Source organism: Oncorhynchus clarkii, chromosome 32 (genome assembly GCF_045791955.1).
Source record: "Oncorhynchus clarkii lewisi isolate Uvic-CL-2024 chromosome 32, UVic_Ocla_1.0, whole genome shotgun sequence".
Taxonomy (NCBI): domain Eukaryota; kingdom Metazoa; phylum Chordata; class Actinopteri; order Salmoniformes; family Salmonidae; genus Oncorhynchus; species Oncorhynchus clarkii.
In genome coordinates this window covers 18,032,489-18,056,845 of record NC_092178.1, presented here as the reverse complement: position 1 = coordinate 18,056,845, position 24,357 = coordinate 18,032,489, and the positions used below count along the sequence as shown (strand labels likewise).

At 45.7% G+C, this 24,357-nt stretch overlaps 1 protein-coding gene across 1 annotated transcript in view; it reads right to left on the bottom strand.

The window, feature by feature from the left end:
- Positions 1-17,187: 17,187 nt before the first annotated feature.
- The window catches only part of LOC139392113 (ribosome biogenesis protein bop1-like), a 37,033-nt gene continuing 29,863 nt past the window's right edge, over positions 17,188-24,357 (bottom strand). Inside the window, exon 3 of the mRNA XM_071139831.1 lies at positions 17,188-17,462. Coding sequence (XP_070995932.1) covers positions 17,262-17,462 — 201 coding nt within the window. The 3' untranslated portion in view covers positions 17,188-17,261. The remainder of the gene's footprint in view (positions 17,463-24,357) is intronic.

Here is a 24,357-nt window from a genome sequence, read left to right as displayed (position 1 = left end):
TGAAAACATTACTTTTGACTGCTTCGGGTAACACGCTGTTCCCGACGAGACTCTGGCTCAATCAGTGCATCGTGGCTGAACACTGAAGACAGGGGAGGGAGGAAAGAAAACAGCAAGGGACTGATAAAGACAGAGGGAGGAGAGATGGAGACAGACAAGAGTGACAGAGAGAGGGAGACAAAGGAAAGTTTGACCTCCTCAGCCAAAAGGGACACTGGGTCCAGATCACACAGTGTCCTGTCCTTTCTAGCTGGGCCAGGATTTCAACACTGGAAATAGAACCATCCTCTCTCTCTCGGTGTCTGCTGTCAGAGGTGCTAATAGAAACAGAAGAGGACACTGTGGTCTGGTCTCCCTCATTCAGTCAGAGAGCCGCCAATCCCAGTCCTGCCCAACTGTGAAAATCCCAGCTTTAAAAAATGTTTTTTCCTGCCATCGCGACTTGACTGGAATCGGCGTGGATACCATCTGGAAGGCATTAGAAACCACCACCTGGAAACATCCCAATCGCAAAATTAAACTTTGGGATTACCAACATTTTACGGGGAAAAAACAACTTCCAGACATGAGTGGCTCCATTTCAACCCCACTTTTCAAAATCTGGTTTCATCAGATTTCCAAGAGCAGGAGGAAGGAGGAGGATGATGAGGAGGTGGGATGAGGAAGAATGAGTTGGGAGGAAGATGAGGAGGAGGGGGGGATATGAGTCTGGTCTCTTAGCACATGGTTAAGACAGGACACCCAATAGGTCACATCGTCGAGAGCCTGTTTGTTATGGTTGGAAATGAAATGAAAATAAGCCACCTCCTATAGGGTGCTTGCTCCCGAGCAACAGAGTTCTGACAGAGGAACAGCCTTCATGAAGCAGATAGGATCACACAATTAAAGTCCACGTCTGAAACGTCCGTCATTGATTAGGCTGGAATAACATGAGGGATTTAGGATGGTTGGAGAAAAAAAGGCAGGCCGTCTCACAGCACATGCCGGGGAAGTCAGAGGAACGTAACCCTAACATATCCTAGATGTTAGATATAGGCAAGCTATTGAAGGAACTGGGATCTTGAGGTCGTGAAAAAAGGCTTGATTTGACCGAAAATGGAGAGGAAATGGTGTGTGCGAGTGAGGAAGTCATTTTCATCAATGATGATGATGGAGTAGTGTGTTTTATTAGATTCCCAGCACAGCTCAAGAGAGGCAATGTGGTGGTGTGGTGTGCGTGTTGATATGAATTCACTCTGGAAACTCTCGTCTTGGCATGAATGTTGGTTCTACACCCAAGGGTGCACTCAAAAGACGGGCTGAACTGTGTTCTGTTCCTCTGGACCTGCTGGTAAGTCAAGCAGCACAGCATCCCAGGGTCATCCAAGGTTGTCAGGTGGAGAGTTTAAAATGGCTGCCAAGTATGCATCTCCCTCTCCCCTGTCCTGAGCCCACCCCTCACTTCAATGGGTCATTGCTATCTGCTCTGTAGTTCGCCAACCACTGAACTGCTCAATGTGATTGCCAGATATGGTCCTCAACATGACCCGTACAGTTCGACTTATAAAGACAAAATCTCCATCAAGTCAACGATGTCCAACAAAACTTTTGGTCAGTAATGCACACATTAAAATTGATATTATGCCATGTCAAAGTGCTGAGTGCACCAAACGCGTAAGCCTACCAAGTTTCATGTGCCTACAGCAGACAACAAATGAACAAGGATGTTTTACTGTAGGGTTGACACTTTTCACCGACTACTAACTTAACTTTCTGATGTAATCTAACCTTGTGCTGTAGTCTCACAAAAAAAATACAGCTTTACTCAGAGACTCACAAAAAAACATAGTGATTTCATCGGTCTACTACTAGCACCACAAGAGAGGCCCCACCACGCTGGATCAGGACCTAAAGTTGTGTTTGCATCGTAGGGGCTTGGCAGGGGTACCCAGACTATGTAGACAGGATCTGGGAAGAGGAGTTCAGGGGTGGGGGGCTACATCATGTATGCCTGCTTCAAGAGAGCTGTCCAAGTCTATGCTGGAGCAGCACCCAGACATATTAGGGTTGTCTGTGGCCCGTAAAAAATAATGGGTGAGCGCATCGTCCTACAAAAGCATTCCAGCTTCTCCTCCTGGGACGAGCCTCACAAGAACAGCCAACCGGGAGGCTATGCTGTGAGCACAGCCACAAGACTGGGGGCACACATGCTCACTCTCCCAGCCTGTTAAGAGCTTTGGCAGCCTTGACAACACTGTTCTGATTGCCAATCTCCCAATTGAGCATTTCCACCCCTAAGCTCTTGATCCCTAGCACACACAAACACACACCCTAAATCAAATCTAATTTTATTTGTCACATGGTTTGTAAACAGGTGTAAACTTAGAGTGAAATACTTACTTACCAACAATGCAGAGAGAAAACTAGAGAAAACATTTTAAAAAGTAAAACACAAGGACTAAATACAATGAGTAAGGATAACTTGGCTACATACACGGGGTACCAGTACCGAGTCGATGTGCAGGGGTATGAGGTAGTTGAGGTAGATACTGTATGTACATATACAGTTGAAGTCAGAAGTTTACATACACTTAGGATAGAGTCATTAAAACTCATTTTTCAACCACTCCACACATTTCTTGTTAACAAACTATAGTTTTGGCATTTGGCACACTTTGTGCATGAGACAAGTCATTTTTCCAACAATTGTTTACAGACAGATTATTTCACTTATAATTCACTGTATCACAATTCCAGTGGGTCAGAAGTTTACATACACTAAATTGACTGTGCTTAAAGCAACTTGGAAAATTCCAAAAAATTATGTCATGGCTTTAGAAGCTTCTGATAGGCTTATTGACATCATTTGAGTCAATTGGAGGTGTACCTGTGGATGTATTTCAAGGCTCACCTTCAAACTCAGTGCCTCTTTGCTTGACATCATGAGAAAAATCTAAAGAAATCAGCCAAGACCTAAGACATTTTTTTGTAGACCTCCACAAGTCTGGTTCATCCTTGGGAGCAATTTCCAAACACCTGAAGGTACCACGTTCATCTGTACAAACAATATAAACACCATGGGACCACGCAGACGTCATACCGCTCAGGAAGGAGACGCGTTCGTCTCCTAGAAATGAATGTACTTTGGTGCGAAAAGTGCAAATCAATCCCAGAACAAAAGCAAAGGACCTTGTGAAGATGCTGAAGGAAACAGGTACAAAAGTATCTATATCCACAGTAAAATGAGTCCAATATCGACATAACCTGAAAGGCCTCAGCAAGGAAGAAGCCACTGCTCCAAAACTGCCATAAAAAAAGCCAGAATACGGTTTGCAACTGCACATGGGGACAAAGATTGTACTTTTTGGAGAAATGTCCTCTGGTCTGATGAAACAAAAATAGAACTGTTTGGCCATAATGACCATCGTTATGTTTGGAGAAAAAGGGGGAGGCTTGCAAGACGAAGAACACCATTCCAAACATGAAGCGCGGGGGTGGCAGCATCATGTTGTGGGGGTGCTTTGTTGCAGGAGGGACGGGTGCACTTCACAAAATAGATGGCATCATGAGGAGGGGAAATTATGTGGATATATTGAAGCAACATCTCAAGACATCAGTCAGGAAGTTAAAGCTTGGTCGCAAATGGGTCTTCCAAATGGACAATGACCCCAAGCATACTTACAAAGTTGTGGCAAAATGGCTTAAGGACAACAAAGTCAAGGTATTGGAGTGGCCATCACAAAGCCCTGACCTCAATCCTATAGAGTATTTGTGGGCAGAACAGAAACAGCGTGTGCGAGCAAGGAGGACTCCAAACCTGACTCAGTTACACCAGCTCTGTCAGGAGCAATGGGCCAAAATTTACCCAACTTATTGTGGGAAGCTTGTGGAAGGCTACCCGAAACGTTTGACCCAAGTTAAACAATTTAAAAGGCAATGCTACCAAATACTAATTGAGTGCATGTAAACTTCTGACCCAACTGGGAATGTGATGAAAAAAATTATATTATTCTGACATTTCACATTCTTAAAATAAAGTGTTGATCCAAACGGATGTAAAACAGGGAATTTCTACTAGGATTAAATGTCTGGAATTGTGAAAAACTGAGTTTAAATGCATTTGGCTAAGGTGTATGTAAACTTCTGACTTCAACTGTAGGTAGGGATAAAGTGACGAGGCAACATGATAGATAAACAGCAGCAGCATACGTGATGAGTCAAAAGAGTTAGTGCAAAGAGGGTCAACTCAGATAGTTAAATAGTTAACCAATAGCTACCCGGACTAACTATTTAGCAGTCCTATGGCTTAGGGGTAGAAGCTGTTCAGCGTCCTGTTGGTTGCAGACTTGGTGCAACGCTACCGCTTGCCGTGTGGTAGCAGAGACAACAGTCTGACTTGGGTGACTGGAGTCTGAAAACTTTTAGGGCCTTCTTCTGATACCGCCTGGTATAGAGGTCCTGGATGGCAGGGAGCTCGGCCCTAGTGATGTCCTGGGCCTGATTAATGGGATGCTGCTGAGATGGTTTTCCTTCTGGAAGGTTCTCCCATCTCCACAGAGGAACTCTGGAGCTCTGTCAGCGTGATCATTGGGTTCTTGGTCACCTCCCTGACCAAGGCCATTCTCCCTCGATTGCTCAGTTTGGCCGGGCGGCCAGCTCTAGGAAGAGTGTTGGTGGTTCCAAACTTACATTTAAGAATGATGGAGGGCACGGTGTTCCTGGGGACCTTCAATGCTGCAGAATTTTTTTGGTATCCTTCCCCAGATCTGTGCCTTCACAATAATGACTCGGAGCTCTACGGACAATTCTTTTGACCTCGTGGCTCGGTTTTTTCTGACATGCACTGTCAACTGTGGGACAATATAGAGACAGGTGTGTGCCTTTACAAATCATGTCCAATGTATTGAATTTACCCCAGGTGAACGACAACTCAGTTATAGAAACATCACGAATGATCAATGGAAACAGGATGCACCGGAGCTCAATTTCGAGTCTCAAAGCAAGGAATCAGAATACTTATGTAAATATGTTTTTTATTTTTAATAAATTTGCTTTGTCATTATAGGGTATTGTGCTTGATGAGGAAATTATTTAATTTAATACATTTTAGAATAAGGCTGGGCCTCCCGAGTGGCGCAGCAGTCTAAGGAATCGCAGTGCTAGAGGTGTCACTACAGACCCGGGAACGATCCCGTGCTATATCACAACCGGCTGTGATCGGGAGTCCCATAGGGTGGCGCACAATTGGCCCAGGGTCGTCCGGGTTAGGGGAGGGTTTGGCCGGGGGGGGCTTTACTTCGCTCATCGCGCTCTAGCAACTCCTTCTGGCGGAACGGGCGCTTGCAGGTTGACCTCGGTCGTCAGTTGAACGGTGTTTCCTCCAACACATTGGTGTGGCTGGCTTCCGGGTTAAGTGGGTTGGTGTAATGGCTGGACATGTTTCAGAGCACGCATGACTCAACCTCTGCCTCCCGAGCCGGTTGGGAAAGGGGGATACCTAGTCAGTAGTACAACTGGAAGCATTCAACTGAAATGAGTCTTCCGCATTTAACCCAAACCCTCTGAATCAGAGCGGTGCGGGGGGCTGCCATAATAGACATCCACGTCTTTGGGGCCCGGGGAAGTGGGTTAACTGCCTTTCTCAGGGGCAGAACAACATATTTTTACCTTGTAAGATTGGGGATTTGCTCTAACCACCCAATGCTCTAACCACATTGTAATTCCTTAGTGATATGGATTGGGGAACTTGAAGCTCTCGACCCACTCCACTATAGCCACGTTGATGTGGATAGGGACGTGCTCGTCCCTCCGTTTCCTGTAGTCCACGATTCTCTCCTTTGTTTTGCTGACATTGAGGGAGAGGTTATTTTCTTGGCACCACGCTGCCAGTTCACTGACCTCCCTATAGGTTGTCTCATCATCGTCAGTGACCAGGCCAACCACCGCTGTGCTGTCAGCAAACAAAATTATGGATTTGAGTTGTGCACGGCCACGCAGTCGTGAGTGAACAGGGAGTACAGGAGCACGCACCCCTGAGGGACCCCCTTGTTGAGGGTCAGTGTGGCAGATGGGTTGTTGTCTAACCTCACCACATGGGGGTGGCCCATCAGGAAGTCCAGGATCCAGTTGCAGAGGAATGTGTTCAAATCTAGAGTTCTTCGCTTAATGATGAGCTTTGAGGGCACTATGGTGTTGAACACTGAGCTACAGTCAATGAACAGCATTCTCATGTAGGTGTTCTTCTTAGCCAGGTGGGAGAGGGCAGTGTGGAGTGCAATAGAGGTTGCGTCATCTGTGGATCTGTTGGGGCGGTATGCGAATTGGAGTGGGTCCAGGGTGTCTGGGATGGAGTTGATGTGAGCCATGATCAGCCTTTCAAAGCATTTCATGGCTACAGATGTGAGTGTTACAGGGCGATAGTCATTTAGACAGGTTACCTTTGCGTTCTTGGGGACAGTGACTAGGGTGGTCTGTATGAAATATGTAGGTATTACAGACTGGGTCAGGGAAAGTTTGAAAATGTCAGTGAAGACACTTTCTAGCTGGTCAGCGCATGCCCCGAGTAAGTATCCTGGTAATTAGTCTGGCCCTGCGGCCTTGTGAATGTTAACCTGTTTAAAAGGTCTAACTCACATCGGTACGACTTCCTAGTCTAGTGTGCTACTGAATTGAATTCTGCGCACAGGTCCCGTTGAGCAGTAGCTGCGCAGAGGCAGGAAGCAGCAGGCGCAGTTGGGAGCCAGGGTTCTCGCTCTCTCCCCTCCCTCTATTCCACAATGTGTCTTCATTCATCTCACAGAGCACATGGAAAAGCCATTGCGGGGGGAAAAGCCCCTTCCTGCCGGCGAGGAGGCCTCGGACAGGCCCTGCTGCAGTCTCACATATTCCCCCTTCACTCCGCAAAACAGGAAATAGCCCTTTATTACAAAGGAGGAAGGTAAGAAGAGGAGAGGGGGTTGAAAAATAAATAAACGAGTGAGATTTTTGGCCGTCTGCCGTTTTATTTGTAGACAACTTTGTGCTCTGTCGGAGGGCTGCCTGCGAAGGGACGGCGAGGAGGCTTTGGGAGGCCTGAGAGGGAACCCTATCTGCTGTCCCCAGGCAGGGGGCTAATTTAACACAGGCCAAATGGGCCAGGACCACCGTGGTTCCACTCATGCGGGACAGCAGCAACACCGTGACCACACAGGCTAGCGCAGACCAGACAAAGGCTCAAGGGTTAGATAGGCTAGGGCAAGCTAGTCATAGGACGCTGCTGTGGGAAGGATCGCAATGACAAGGAACCACTGATGAGATTTTCCACGTCCTTGGTTCTCTCATAGGACGGTCCGTAAACCCTAAAATCTAACAAGGGTTAAAGACAGTAAATCCTTTGATAAGGGGAAAGTTAATACTTGAAAAAAATAACACACATCTGTTGCAATGAAATAAGAGGACAAAGAGAGAAAATACTAACTCCATCTCTCCATAGAGGTGTGTTCTGACACTGTTAGACTGAGTAGGTGAGGATCAGGAAGAAGCCCTTTGGAAGAGGGTGGGATGGGTTTCTGCCTCTCCCTCAGTGTGAGATGCTCTCTGGAACACCTCTTACCTTCCTCTCCCGTTCGAACCATCCCTCTACCCATCAGTCTCTCTACTAGACATCCCTCGTTTCACCCTCCTCCCTACATCCCACACCTCCCTTTCCTATTTTACCTATCCTATTCTTCAGTGCAGTGGTTTTCAACCAGAGTGCCTTGAGGAACTGTTGAAATGCCTATGGTTCTTGCACCAACACTGCAGCAATACCTAACAATACAAAACAAACAAACCTAAAAATAAAAAAAATGTAATAAAAAGGAATTATGAACGGGAACAGAACATAAATATACACAGAGTGTACAAAACATTAGAACACCTGCTGTTTCCATGACAGACTGACCAGGTGAATCTATGATCGCTTATTGATGTCACTTGTTAAATCCACTTCAATCAGTGTAGATGAAGGGAAGGAGACGGGTTAAATAATTAAATCATGATTTTTAAGCCTTGAGACATGGATTGTGTATGTGTGCCATTCAGAGGGTGAATGGGCAAGACAACATTTGAAAATGTAAGTGACTTTGAACAGGGTGTTAGTAGGAGCCAGGCGCACTGGTTTGTGTCAAGAACTTCAACGCCGTTTGGGTTTTCATGCTCATCAGTTTCATGTGTGTATCAAGAATGTTCCAGCACTCAAAGGACATCCTGCCAACTTGACAAAACTGTGGGAAGCATTGGAGTCAACATGGGCCAGCATCCCTGTGGAAGGCTTTTGACACATTGTAGAGTTAATGCTCAATGAATTGAGACAGAGGGCAAGAAGAGGTGCAACTCAATATTAGGAAGATGTTCATAATGTTTTGTACACTCAGTGTATATGTATATGATGGTGTGTATAGACTGTATATTAACATAAGTTGTGCATATAACAGTAGTTATAATGTGAGCCTTGACTAGAATACAGTATATATACACGTATGAAGTAAGTAAACATTATTAGTGGGCAGTGTTCAATGACTATGTACATAGGGCAGAAGTCTCTAAGGTGCAGGGTAGAGTACCGGGTGGTAACAGTGACTAAGGGCAGGGCAGGGTACTGGGCGGAGCCGGGCTAGTGGTGACTATTAACAGTCTGAAGGCCTGGAGATAGAAGCTGTTTCTCAGTCTTTCGGTCCCAGTTTTGATGCACCTGTACAGTCTCTGCCTTCTGGATGACAGCGGGGTTAACAGGCTGTGGCTCGGTTGGCTGAGGTCCTTGACGATCTTCTTGGCCTTCCTGTGACACCGGGTGCTGTCGATGTCCTGGAGGGCCCTGTGGTTGCGGACGGTGCAATTGCCATCCCAGGCGGTGATACAGCCCGACAGGATACTCTGAATGGTGCATCTGTAGTTTGCGAGGGTCTTAGTGGCCAAGCCGAATTTCTTCAGCCTCCTGGATGGAACATTTCTGGTTGTCAGTGACATACACGTCAAAGAAGTTGAAGCTTTTTGCCCCTCTCCACTGCGGCCCAGCGATTTGGATGGGGGCGTGCTCTCTCTGCCATCTCCTGAGGCCCACGCAACATGTATCGTTGTTTCAAGTCGAATGCGCTCAGGCTGTCGTTGGATTTGCATCATTGGAGTTGGGACATCACAAGCTAAATCAATTGTTCAATTTTACCTTGCTGTGAGAACCATTAGCACAGGCAAGTCTTGTTAGGCTTAGCTCTGCCACAGCCTCTGCCTTATTAGAAACAAATGGAGCATGTCTCTGTGTCTGTGGTTGCACCTTTAGAATGCGGAAATCTGCTTGTCTATAGCCCAAATAGTTCAAACATAAAATACCTTTTTCACCGTCTATAGCCCAAATCGTTCAAAAGTAAAAACCTATTTCACCAGAGCAACATTTTTTCTGTCTAGCGCAGATTCACATGACGGTCTTAAAAGGGGAACACAAAAATCATAATGAGTAAGGAACTATGAAAGATAGTTAAAAATAAACCCTAATGAATCTACATAAATAATGTTTGTCACAGATGATTTGTGGTATGCCTCAGATGAGATGGAGGTCATTAACACAAAATAAATTAATAGGGACATGTCTGGTGTGCAGCAGAGTTTTTTTTTTATCCAATCAAGGTGTGCCACAGCTCAAAAATATGTTGAGAACTATTGCTGTAGTGATGGAAAAATATATATAAACTCAGCAAAAAAAAGAAACGTCCCTTTTTCAGGGCCCTGTCTATCAAAGATAATTCATAAAAATCCAAATAGCTTCACAGATCTTCAGTGTAAAGGGTTTAAACACTGTTTCCCATGCATGTTCAATGAACCATTAACAATTAATGAACATGCACCTGTGGAACGGTCGTTAAGACACTAACAGCTTACAGATGGTAGGCAATGAAGGTCACAGTTATGAAAACTTAGGACACTAAACACTAGGACACTCTGAACCTTTTCTCTTTTTTTCCCTACCTGGATCATCGCAGCTAGCTATCCGAGTGGCCACTCCTGGCTAGAGTCTCTGTCCCGAAGCAAGAACCAATTAGCCTGGAGCTAGCCTTGCTAGGCACATCTGCTAGGCCAATCTCCCGGCTAGCCGTAGAGGTCCATCAGCCACTCCTCGGGCTTCAATACCTATTTTGCCGACCGGCCTGGACCCCCACCAACCCATCACGACTGTACTACCGACGTGATTCGCCCGAGAGGATCTCTCAACTGGCTCCTCCATCACGACGTCCCCTGAATGCCCATCCGCTAGCTGTCTAGAGCACATCGACTGTTCGCTTAAGAGGCCCATCTGATAAATTCTTTGGCCAGTATACCTATTTTGCCAATTGGCCTGGTTTGCCACACGGAGCCCTGCTTATCAGTCTGCCGACGTAACAGCACGAGGGGGCCACAACAGACTTTCTTCCGACGTGACGTCCCTCAAAGGCCCTTCTGCTAGCTTGCTAGCCCCGGCCCGCCAGCTGCCTGAAGCCACTCACTGGACTCCTATGATCACTCGGCTATGCATGCCTCTCCCTAACGTCAATATGCATTGTCCATTGCGGTTTTGTTTAGTAATTATTGCCTTATTTCACTGTAGAGCCTCTAGCCCTGCTCAATACGCCTTAGTAAACACTTTAGTTCCACCTCCCATACGTGGTGACATCACCTGGTTTAATGATATTTTTTATATATATTTCTAGAGACAATATCTCTTTCATCGTCACTCTATGCACAGGTTTACCCCCACTGTATTCACATCCTACCATACCTTTGTCTGTACATTATGCCTTGAATCTATTCTACCGCGCCAAGAAATCTGCTCCTTTTACTCTCTGTTCTGAACGTACTAGACGACCAGTTCTTTTATCCTTTAGCCGTACCCTTATCCTACTCCTCCTCTGTTCCTCTGGTGATGTGGAGGTTAATCCAGGCCCTGCAGTGCCTAGCTCCACTCCCATTCCCCAGGCCCTCTCATTTGTTGACTTCTGTAACCGTAACAGTCTTGGATTCATGCATGTTAACACCCCGGCCATCCTACAATCTAAGCTTGATGCTTTAAATCTCACACAAATGATCAATGAACCCACCAGGCACAACCCCAAATCCGTAAACAAGGGCACCCTCATAGATATCATCCTAACCAACCTGCCCTCCAAATACACCTCTGTCATCTTTAACCAGAATCTCAGAGATCACTGCCTCATTGCCTGCGTCCGTAATGGGTCTGCGGATAAAACGACCACCCTTCATTACTGTCAAAAGCTCCCTAAAACTCTTCAGTGAGCAGGCCGATCTAATCAACATGGCCCGGGTATCCTGGAAGGATATTGACCTCATTCCGTCAGTAGAGGACGCCTGGTTGTTCTTTAAAAGTTCTTAAGTTCTTAAATAAGCATGCGCCAATCAAACAGTTTTGAACCAGGAACAGATACAGCCCTTGGTTCACTCCAGACCTGACTGCCCTTGACCAGCACAAAAACATCCTGTGGCGTACTGCATTAGCATCGAATAGCCCCAGAGATATGCAACTTTTCAGGGAAGTTAGGAAAGCAGAGGCTAGCTTTATCAAACAGAAATTTGCAGAAATTTGCATCCTGTAGCACTATCTCTAAAAAGTTCTGGGACACTGTAAAGTCCATGAAGAATTAGAGCACCGCCTCCCAGGTGCCCACTGCACTGAGGCTAAGAAACAATGTCACCACCGATCAATACACACTCCTATGAATCGCAGTTCCACAATAAATGCTTGTTTTGTTCGATAATGTCCATAATTTATGTCCATTTATGTCCAATAGCTTGGTTTGGTAAACAAAGTTCAAAAAGTTCTATTATAGGTCGAAGAAACTTGTCAAACTAAGTATAGAATCAATCTTTAGGATGTCATTATCATAAAAGTTCAATAACGTTCCAAACGGAGAATTCCTAAGTCTGTAGAGAAGCCATGGAACGACAGCTACCTCTCAAGTAAAAGCGTGTTACTGAGAACGAGACTGTAGGCAGACCACTGACTCAAAGAGCTCCTCATTCAAGTTTCTAAAGACGGTTGACATCTAGTGGAAGCCCTAGGAAGTGCAACTTTATCTATATCCCACTGTGTATTCAATAGGGGTGAGTTCAAAAACTACAAACCTCAGATTTCCCACTTCCTGTTTTGATTTTTTCTCAGGTTTTTGCCTGCCATATGAGTTTTGTTATACTCAGACATCATTCAAACAGTTTTTTAGAAACTTCAGAGTGTTTTCTATCCAATACTAATAATAATATGCATATATTAGCATCTGGGACTGAGTAGGAGGCAGTTCACTCTGGGCACGCTATTCATCCAAACGTGAAAATGCGGCCCCCTATCCCAAAGAAGTTAACTTGTTGCGGATCAGTGGGACGCTACCGTCCCACCTGGCCAACAGCTGGTGAAATTGCAGAGCACCAAATTCAAATGAAATTACTATAAATATTAAAAACTTTCATGAAATCACAAGTGCAATACATCAGAATAAAGCTTAACTTGTTGTTAATCCAGGCGCCGTGTCAGATTTCAAAAAGGCTTTACGGCAAAAGCAAACCATGCGATTATCTGAGGACAGCGCCAGCACACAAATGCATAACAAATCATTTTCAACCAGAGAGTTGCGACACGAAAGTCAGAAATAGCGATATAATATATGCCTTAACTTTGAAGATCTTCTTCTGTTGGCACTCCAAAAGGACCCAGTTACATTACAAATTGTCCTTTTGTTTGATAAACTCTTTCTTTATATCCATAAAAACTCAGTTTAGCTGGCGCGCTTCAGTCAATAATCCACTCGTTTTCCCTCCTTCAAAATGCATAGAAAATGAATCCCAAACATTTATAATCAATACTAAAACGCAAATAAACGATCAAATTTAAGATGGAGAATCGTTAGTCTTTACTGGAGAAAAATACTAAAGAAAGCGCTAGCATTCACGCGCTACAGCCAAAATGAGAGCCACCTAGAAAAACTTCAATTTCTGGCTAATTTTTCAAAAAACCAGCCTGAAACTCTTTCTGAAGACTGTTGACATCTAGTGGAAGCCCGAGGAACTGCAATCGGGCACGATTTCACCCTATTATAAAAGTGCCAGCCATTGAAATCAGTGGTAGGATTAACATGTTTGGGGAGGGGTTGTCCTCTGGATTTCACCTGCCATTTCAGTTCTGTTATACTCAAACAAAAAAAAAATTTTTTAGAAACTTGCGTTTTCTATCCAAATCTACCAATTATATGCATATCCTAGCAAAATACCGCCCCCCATCCCGAAGTTAACTAACCTCCAGACGAGCTTCAATGCCATACAACTCTCCTTCCGTGGCCTCCAACTGCTTTTGAAATGCAAGCAAAACTACATGCATGCTCTTCAACCGATCGCTGCCCACACCTACCTGCCCAACCAGCATCACTACTCTGGACGGTTTGGACATAGAATATGTGGACAACTACAAATACCTAGGTGTCTGGTTAGACTGTAAACTCTCCTTCCAGACTCACATTAAAACATCTCCAATCCAAAATTAAATCTAGAATCGGCTTCCTATTTCACAGCAAAGCATCCTTCACTCATGCTGCCAAACATACCCTAGTAAAACTGACCATCCTACCAAACCTTGACTTCGGCGAGGTCATTTACAAAATAGCCTCCAACACTCTACTCAGCTAATTGGATGCAGTCTATCACAGTGCCATCCGTTTGGTCACCAAAACCCCATACACTACCCACTACTGCGACCTGTATGCTCTCGTTGGCTGGCCCTCACTTCATATCCGTCGCCAAACTCACTGGCTCCAGGTTATAAGTCGTTGCTAGGTAAAGCCCTGCCTTATCTCAGTTCACTGGTCACCATAGCAGCACCCACCCGCAGCACACGCTCCAGCAGGTACATTTCACTGGTCACCCCCAAAGCCAATTCCTCATTCGGCCGCCTTTCCTTCCAGTTCTCTGCTGCCAATGACTGGAAGAAACGGCAAAAATCACTGAAGCTGGAGACTCATATCTCCCTCACTAGCTTTAAGCACCAGCTGTCAGAGCAGCTCACAGATCACTGCACATAGCCAATCTATAAATAGCCCATCCAACTTCCTCATCACCATATTGGTTATTTATTTTTGCTCCTTTGCACCCCAGTACCGCTACTTGCACAATCATCTTCTGCACATCACCCCAGTGTTTAATTCATCATACTGTAATAATTTTGCCACTATGGCCTATTTATTGCCTCACCCCATTTATCCTACCTCATTTGCACACACTGTATATAGACTTTCTCTATTGTATTATTGACTGTATGTTTGTTTAGTCCGTGTGTAACTCTGTTGTTGTTTGTGTCAGGTACAGGATGGCAACAAGAGTTACACCAGAAATGCACAATCCCTCCATCAGTGCTCAGACCGTCCGCAATAGGCTGAGAGAGGCTGGACTGAGGGCTTGTAAGCCTGTTATAAGGCAGGTCCTCACCAGACATCACCGGCAACAATGTCGCCTATGGGCACAAACCCACCATCACTGGACCAGACAGGACTGGCAAAAAGTGCTCTTCACTGACGAGTCGCGGTTTTGTCTCACCAGGGGTGATGGTCTGATTCACATTTATCGTCAAAGGAATGAACATTACACCGAGGCCTGTACTCTGGAGCGGGATCAATTTGGAGGTGGAGGGTCCATCATGGTCTGGGGCGGTGTGTCACAGCATCATCGGACTGAGCTTGTTGTCATTGCAGGCAATCTCAAAGCGGTGTGTTACAGGGGAGACATCCCTTCCTGCAGGCTCATCCTGACATGACCCTCCAGCATGACAATGCCACCAGCCATACTGCTCGTTCTGTGCGTGATTTCCTGCAAGACAGGAATGTCAGTGTTCTGCCATGGCCAGCGAAGAGCCCAGATCGCAATCCCATTGAGCACGTCTGGGACCTGTTGGATCGGAGGGTGAGGGCTAGGGACATTCCCCCCAGAAATGTCTGGGAATTTGCAGGTGCCGTGATGCAAGATTGGGGTAACATCTCACAGCAAGAACTGGCAAATCTGGTGCAGTGCATGAGGACGAGATGCACTGCAGTACTTAATGCAGCTGGTGGCCACACCAGATACTGAACGTTACTTTTGATTTTGACCCCCACCTTTGTTCAGGGACACATTATTCCATTGCTGTTAGTCACGTCTGTAGTACTTGTCTCAGTTGTTGAATTTTATGTTCATACAAATATTTACACATGTTACGTTTGCTGGAAATAAACGCAGTTGAGAGAGGACAGAGAGAGGACGTTTCTTTTTTTGCTGAGTTTATAAAATCGATACAGTTACATATCAGGATATTATTTTTGCCGATATATCACAATATTACTTTAGTAATATTAGTCGGTTGTACCTGCACCAAACTCCAGTATTTTTCCTTTGTAGCTTGTTCTCAATCTTCTGTTTAAATCGTGAGCTAGTTAGTTTTCAGCACTTTTATTTCAACGACTGATCAAAACTCGTTTTCACATGAGTCTTTCTCGTCCCTCTGCAGCAGACGTATGGTGAGAAATATGTTTGGAACATATCGTATCGGCACCTAAGTACCGTGATAATATCTAGTGCTACCTCTCTCTGACCCGAGTCATAGAACCACCACAGACACCGTTGGGTTCCTGCTCTCACACATGGATTCCCAACACTATGGAGGAAGTGACTTGAATCTAAAACTCTTCTGTTTAAACATGCCACTGGTCTCTTAAACTCCCTTAGCTCTTCAAAGTTCTGCTTCAGTCTCTTTATAAACTAAATAAAGTAAGCAGTTATGATTCCAGTTGTGTACTATGTTATTTCACAGGGCATTTAACCCACCACCCTCTCTTTTAAAAGCAAATCCCTTCCCAAGAACAATATGGCCCTTCACTAGCTACAACATATTTCTCATCCCAGAGCCAATTGCCAAAATCAGATTTGGATGGCTGATGGTTTCTATGTTGTATGACCTGGCAAAATATCTAAACCACAGGACAGCAGGGTTCAACACATCTCAATGGACCCAGTAAATTAAATAGCAGAGTACAAAAAGAATGCTTTAATAGTCCAACATGCCAATAACCCCCCCAAAAACAACCTCTCCATCCTGCAGATCTCTTGCTCAGTTACGGTGGCATGAAGCACACGACTACATCATTCGCTGCTTCTGAGCGGACTTGAACAGCAACACCATAAAAGCACCGTGTCTGTCTGCTATTTCAAGCCATTTATGAGGAGCGAGTGAAAGCCAATCTGTTTAGTGTCTCTGACTGTCTACAGACTGGAGAACATGTTCACCAGACTGCAGGGAACAGAACAGCAGTGCAATAGGGAAACACTATAGCAGGAGTGTACCCTTATACTGTAGTTACAACAATGTATGGTGGTTAGTGTTTATGTTTCACTACAATCTGCTAAACCCATTCATTCAATACATTTATCCCTAGTTCTTCTGCATTCTGTTAGAGCCTCAAGCAGAGAGCTGCTTATTTCTGGTTGCGTCTTTGCCATTGTTATCAACGCACCGCAAAAGTAGTACGGAGGCGATTGACTCATCATCTAAATTGCACTATAGGGGCTTGGGAATACGATGTCATTGCTAAAGTTGGCACATATTTAGTAGGAAACAACTTTTCCATCATCATCACATTGTGAAATGTACCTTAGATAAATGGCAATGGCAAGAAAAGTTTGTCAAAAATAGTTAGCAATGCTAACATTAGCCAGCTAAAATCTGGAAGTCTCCCCTCAATCTTAGCTAGCTAACATTATACTGCATCTAAAGTCACTCTGAAAACATCAAAATGATGACAAAAGGTTTCCCTACTAATTATTTGCCTTCTTAAGAAGCCACAGTAATAATCTTTAGACCAATTCATCAGTCCCCGATGAGGATGCATTTAGTAGAACGTTCAGTTGGGCATCAGTCCTAAAACAAAGGTTCAAAACAATATTGTGACGTAACGTGCAACCCATGAATAGTCCAATAGAAAATGTGTGTATATTCTGACTGGTGGATATGTCGCTGTTCACATTTCATACAAACAATTAATACATATGAGGGTTCTGATAAAGCACATTACGACAACCTCCCAACTAACTCTGGACTGGGTCGGTAAGGAACAGCACATCATGCCCGATGAGTGCAAATCTTATTTCCATGCTGAATCCCCAATTTGTTAAGCATCCAAATAAATCTAAAAGAAGTGCTAGTCAAATGACTAGTCAAATAAAAAGGATGCCCACTGGAAGAAAACAAATTTAGGTTTGTCTCAGCAGCATTTCTATGATTGGGTATCGAGTCGACTGACATTAAACCTTACCTCTTCATCGGAGGTGTCGTGTTCATACTCGTCCCCCGGCTGGGCGGTGGCCAATCCCTGGAAGGTGGTGGTCAGTCCCTTCTCTCCTCTGCCATCAATGGCGCCTCCCTTGCCTTTCTTCATCTTCCTCTTCTCCTTTGATGCAGTTTTTTTGCCTTGCTGCTAATATGAAAACAAGACACCAAGGAATTTATATTAGAGAACACTGTTCACAGCATGTTGATCTGCATGTGTTCAAGTTCTGGTACATTTTTAATGGTCGGCAAAAAAAGGTAAAGAACCTTGCGGATGTTAAAATAATATCTTTCTAATTATCTAAGGGGTTATAAAACTGATATGTGCACAGCCAATCAACTTTGACCTATAAGTAAAATAAAAGCTGTTTAGGAAATAAAACTTGTCGCCGGTTTGAAGGGACGATTGATCGTTTTATGTCCTATATGGCACAGTGACAGTTTCTTTTAGGATTCCCATTTATTTATTGCATTCAGTACACAGCTTCCTCTGCATACACACACACACACACACACACACACACACACACACAGGCACACACACAGGCACCAGAACGGCACATCCTGTGTGAGTGGAAGGAGGGTGAGGATAAAGGGGCTGCAAGGACCCACCATTGGACGTGCTTTACTGTGAGCCATCAGTCACAAAGGCAGAGCAGTCAAAAGTTCTCTTTACGGGAACCAGGGGATAGAGGGAAACAAGGGAGGCAGGGATGGATGGAGGAAGAGAAGTTCTTTGAGGCTGCAGTCTCATCCCCCTAGAGGCAGAGACGGGCAGGTGAGTAACCTGCTATGATTTATGCCTCCTGTGTGTCCCGGTATCTTTTGGCATGCAGCTCTAAGTGAAACGCTTCCTCCCTGATGCCTAGTTAAATCCCCATCAAGACAGAGCTGACTGGGCCCAGTTTTAATACTGAATGACTTTCGCCGCCCAGGAGACTCCAGTCAGATCAGAGTTCTCTGCGGTAGCCTCCCCCTGAACTGCACAAACAAGGTAAAGTGGGTTTGCAGAGGTGGCAGTTTAGGAAAGCCAAAACAAAAGCTTGTTTACTCCAATACACAGAAGAAAAAACATAAAAATAATTTTAAAAAGACTAGACCGAAGAGTAAGGCTTCCTCACTACACTAAAAGTCTGTGGGGGAGAGATGACCAGGCCAATCTGTTTACTATAACAGGGATGGGGAGTGTTGTGGGGCAGGAGTGGAGAGAGAGACAGTGAGAGATGGAGAGAAAAAGAGAGCGACAGAAGGGAGAGAGAGCGAGAGCCCACGACAGATTACTTGTCCAGATGATGTACGACGGAACAGCCAAAAGAGAAAGGCTTGCAGATTGGACCACGCAGTTTGAAAACCAGCAGTGGACTGGACTTCCAGCTGAGCCTGGTCCGGAGCCCATTTGACCACAACCGCTGACGAGGATGAAGTGTGGGAGAGAGCAGCTGAGGACGGGAAGGCACTGCACGGGGTCAGTCAGGAGAGAGGCTGAGGACAGGAAGGCACTGCTCGGGGTCAGTCAGGAGAGAGGCTGAGGACAGGAAGGCACTGCACGGGGTCAGTCAGGAGAGAGGCTGAGGACAGGAAGGCACTGCACGGGTTAGTCAGGAGAGAGGCTGAGGACAGGAAGGCACTGCACGGGGTCAGTCAGGAGAGAGGCTGAGGACAGGAAGGCACTGCACGGGGTCAGTCAGGAGAGAGGCTGAGGACAGGAAGGCACTGCACGGGGTCAGTCAGGAGAGAGGCTGAGGACAGGAAGGCACTGCACGGGGTCAGTCAGGAGAAAGGCTGAGGACAGGAAGGCACTGCACAGGGTCAGTCAGGAGAAAGGCTGAGGACAGGAAGGCACTGCACGGGGTCAGTCAGGAGAGAGGCTGAGGACAGGAAGGCAATGCACGGGGTCAGTCAGGAGAGAGGCTGAGGACAGGAAGGCAATGCACAGGGTCAGTCAGGAGAGAGGCTGAGGACAGGAAGGCACTGCACGGGGTCAGTCAGGAGAGCGGCTGAGGACAGGAAGGCACTGCACGGGTTAGTCAGGAGAGAGGCTGAGGACAGGAAGGCACTGCACGGGTTAGTCAGGAGAGAGGCTGAGGACAGGAAGGCACTGCACGGGGTCAGTTAGGAGAGATTTCTGAGGACAGGAAGGCACTGCACGGGGTCAGTCAGGAGAGAGGCTGAGGACAGGAAGGCACTGCACGGGGTCAGTCAGGAGAGAGGCTGAGGACAGGAAGGCACTGCACGGGGTCAGTCAGGAGAGAGGCTGAGGACAGGAAGGCACTGCACGGGGTCAGTCAGGAGAGAGGCTGAGGACAGGAAGGCACTGCACGGGGTCAGTCAGGAGAGAGGCTGAGGACAGGAAGGCACTGCACGGGGTCAGTCAGGAGAGAGGCTGAGGACAGGAAGGCACTGCACGGGGTCAGTCAGAAGAGAGGCTGAGGACAGGAAGGCACTGCACGGGGTCAGTCAGGAGAGCGTCTGAGGACAGGAAGGCACTGCACGGGGTCAGTCAGGAGAGCGTCTGAGGACAGGAAGGCACTGCACGGGTCAGTCAGGAGAGAGGCTGAGGACAGGAAGGCAATGCACGGGGTCAGTCAGGAGAGAGGCTGAGGACAGGAAGGCACTGCACGGGGTCAGTCAGGAGAGAGGCTGAGGACAGGAAGGCACTGCACGGGGTCAGTCAGGAGAAAGGCTGAGGACAGGAAGGCACTGCACAGGGTCAGTCAGGAGAGAGGCTGAGGACAGGAAGGCACTGCACCGGGTCAGTCAGGAGAAGAAGCCAAAAGGCAAGGACCATTCGGTTGCCCCATAAGTAATGCCACAAATTCTCCAAGTAGTGACCTCTTGACAGCCAAAATGTGTCAGCTTACCATAGCGTTATTGATAAATCGGTCAAATTCATAATCTCCGGCTCAAATCTCCTGAGGGCCTTCTGTTCTGAGCACATTCACGTCTACGCCAACACACAGGCGTTCAGACACACTCTGTCAGCCTCCACACATTGGCCAACAACTTGTTTTTAAACGTCTGTTGGCTCCCAGCAATGGGTTCCGCTCCGAGGCGGACGCAGGCGGGCCCCAGGTTCCCCATTACCGCACTGTTTCCTCTGAAATCACTATGAAACTAAAATCTGAGTTATAGGGTGAAGCCTGAATGAATCCGTCAGAAAGCATTCTCTGGGCCGTTCACACTTCCACTTAATTGGGAGCAAAACCCAAACGATAAGCCCACCTAGGCTCCCTGTCCCTGGCTTTGTCTGCTGTAGAATCTCCAACCAGAGAGAGGGGTCATCCTGGAGTGAACTTCTCTGGTACACAACCCTCACACAGAGCCCAGGGCAAATTGTCAAAAGGTAACAGGGGTGGGAGTTGTGTTAGCAGGGAGGAGTGGTAAGTGTATTCATGGACAAAATCAAGTGATGGGGATGTGCTTGTCCTTTTTGTTAACAAGGGGATACCATTCCGCCCAGTGTACCCTCAATGTGATCCCTGCCCTCACAACCCTCCGCCTCTCCAAACATTTAACGGCTGGAGGAGACATGCGTGTCACCCTTGGTGGAAGTGGCCCAGACGCATCGGCAGACCAGAGCTCCTGCGTGGGTGCATGAGGAGCAAATCCTTCCTGGTTACTGTAAGATGAGCCCCCCCCTAGTCTTAATCTCCCCCTTCCTCCACCCTAACCCCATTTCATCTCCATCTCACACCCACTCACACGCCGAGAGCGCGGACCGAGCGGCCGGCCGACAGCAGAGCTGGCCGGATCAGAGTGAGCTGGCCACGTCCGACCGCTGCACCAGGGGACTCTCCCAGGGACCATAAAGCCTCCAGCAGCCACATTAACTTCTGCCTGGTGTGCTGAAGGCCCAGATCCTTAAATCACAAGAGTCCAGGAACAGGGGGAAGAGTGGGAAAAAAGAAAAGAAAACCACAGGATCTCAGTCAGGGCCTGGATGGATTAAAAAGCTGGAGTGGGGAACAATGCATGCATCCACCCCCCCCCCCCCCCATTACCAGACCACTGCAGTTCCAGACAATGGTTTCAAGGTTTCACATTTGTTCCAATGTGCCTTTGCAATAATATAAACACACAATTTAGAAAAAGAAAATTAAGTTGAACCTTTTCTTGTCCTCCTCTCCCAAGAAGTTTGTGTCTCCGTATTTTGGCATGGTCACATTTACTTGAAGGACTGCACACTTGACAAAATAAAAACCAAGATCAGTCTTTGGGTTGAGTGATGCAGGAATCTGCATGGCAGCAATAAAGATAAATAATCTTTCATGTGCGACCAGTCTCAGTTCTACAGTAAGAGACAATGAAGATGACCGGAGGATAAGCTGACATAATAAAATTAAGTCATTCCCACCCACCTTGCATGACAGCTAGGGAATTTTGAGCAAAACAGACAAGAATAATTAACTGATATAGCAACTATTCCACCAGTACCAGACAAATGGACCTACCTATCAACCCCATCCTGTTCTCCTCCCATAGTCACAGTGGCTCCATCCTTATTTGCAAACCACTTCTGACAGAGGAGTCTGAACTTTCTGAAGATGGAATGAGGGGGGTAGATGGTGCATGGGTAGATAATCCCAGCCCGTCCGCACAACAGGCCTTTTAACAGGCTGTCATTGTAACTAAGAATTTGCTCTTAAATTGACTTGCCTGGTTAAATAAAGGTTACATAAAGGTTTTGTTTTAAAGGCAGATGTGGGATTTACGGAAGACTGGCAAGAGCAGACAGTGGGACCGATAGAAAATAAATTTGCCTGTTGCAGTTTGATTCAAAAGCACATAGTATATACAACATGCACTAGGGGGTAGTAAAGAGTAAGCAAGTTGAAATCCACACAAGCTGAATGTTATTTCATCCAGTGTATAACTCATCTAGAGTTGTAGACATACACACGTGAGTTGGTTATAATGACAAGCGGTGAAAATGCCTTTGAAAAAAATTATCTTACTGCAAGAACAAAACTTATATTTATTAAGATGACATTTTGCCTACAACAACAGGGCTTCCCAATTTTGGGGGGCCAGCGACCCCATTATTCGCTACCCCACCATGCGAAAGGATAAGTTGAAGTCGGAAGTTTACATACACCTTAAATGTATTTGTCTAAACTCTAGTTTCACAATTCCTGACATTTAATCCCAGTAAAAATTATCTGTCTTAGGTCAGTTAGGATCACCACTTTATTTGAAGAATGTGAAATGTCAGACTAATAGTAGAGAGAAATATTTATTTCAGCTTAAAATAAATTTCATTACATTCCCAGTGGGTCAGAAGTCTACATAGACTCAATTAGTATTTGGTAGCATTGCCTTTAAATTGTTTAACTTGGGTCAAACGTTTTGGGTAGCCTTTCACAAGCTTCCCACAATAAGTTGGGTGAATTTTGGCCCATTCCTCCTGACAGAGCTGGTGTAACAGTCAGGTTTGTAGGCCTCCTTGCTTGCACATGCTTTTTCATTTCTGCCCACAAACCTTCTATGGGATTGAGGTTAGGGATTTGTGATGGCCACTCCAATACCTTTACTTTGTTGTCCTTAGCCATTTTGCCACAACTTTGGAAGTATGCTTGGGGTCGTTGTCCATTTGGAAGACCCATTTCCGACCAAGCTTTACCTTCCTGACTGATGTCTTGAGATGTTGCTTCAATATATCCACATCATTCCCCCCCCCCATTATTTCATCTATTTTGTGACGTGCACAAGTCCCTCCTGCAGTAACGCACCCCCACAACATGATGCTGCCACCCCCGTGCTTCACAGTTGGGATGGTGTTCTTCGGCTTGCAAGCCTGCCCCCTTTTTCCTCCAAACATAATGATGGTCATTATGGCCAAACAGTTCTATTTTTGTATCATCAGACCAGAGGACATTTCTCCAAAAAGTACAATCTTTGTCCCCATGTGCAGTTGCAAACCGTAGTCTGGCTTTTTTAATGGCGGTTATGGAGCAGTGGCTTCTTCCTTGCTGAGCGGCCTTTCAGGTTATGTTGATATAGGACTCATTTTACTGTGAATATAGATACTTTTGTACCCGATTCCGCCAGCATCTTCACAAGGTCCTTTGCTGTTGTTCTGGGATTGATTTGCACTTTTCGCACCAAAGTACGTTCATCTCTAGAAAGCAGAACACATCTCCTTCCTGAGAGGTACGACAGCTGAGTGGTCCCATGATGTTTATACTTGCGTACTATTGCTTGTACAGATGAACGTGGTACCTTCAGGCATTTGGAAATTGCTCCGAAGGATGAACCAGACTTGTGGTCTACAATTTTTCTTGGCTGATTTCTTCTGATTTTCCCATGATGTCAATCAAAGAGGCCCTGAGTTTGAAGGTAGGCCTTGAAATATGTCCACATGTACACCTCCAATTGACTCAAATTATGTAAATTAGCCTATCAGAAGCTTCTAAAGCCATGACATTGTTTTCTGGAATTTTCCAAGCTGTTTCAAGGCACAGTCAACTTAGTGTATGTAAACTTCTGACCCACTGAAATTGTGATACAGTGAATTATAAGTGAAATAATATGTCTGTAAACAATTGTTAGAAAAATGACTTGTGTCATGCATAAAGCATATGTCCTAACCGACTTGCCAAAACTTCCGACTTCAACTTAATGTAATCAACAGCCAATGTTTACTTTAATTTGGGCTCTGACGGTCTATTTCAAATCAGTCTGACAGTACTTCTGACGGTATTTAAATCAGAAGGAAGTATGGTTTGAAGAAGTTACTGAAATGCATCAAAAATGTATTAGGAAGTTCAGAAGACGATCAGCTAATATATTTTTTTAATCTTCTGTGTAGGAAAGAACATAATTCATTATATTTTCCCTCCAGTCTGATTTAGTGCCTGGTCTTGTCCACTCCACGTTCTAATGAGGCTTGTGGGCATTGTAGAAAGAAACACAAGACACATACGTGTTCTTGAGAGTCTATCTTTCAGTGATGGGGTTTTAATATTTTGTCAGTTAAAACAGACAGACTTATTTATAGGAAGAAAAACAGAAACCGCTCTGTTTATTACAACCGCATCTAGCGG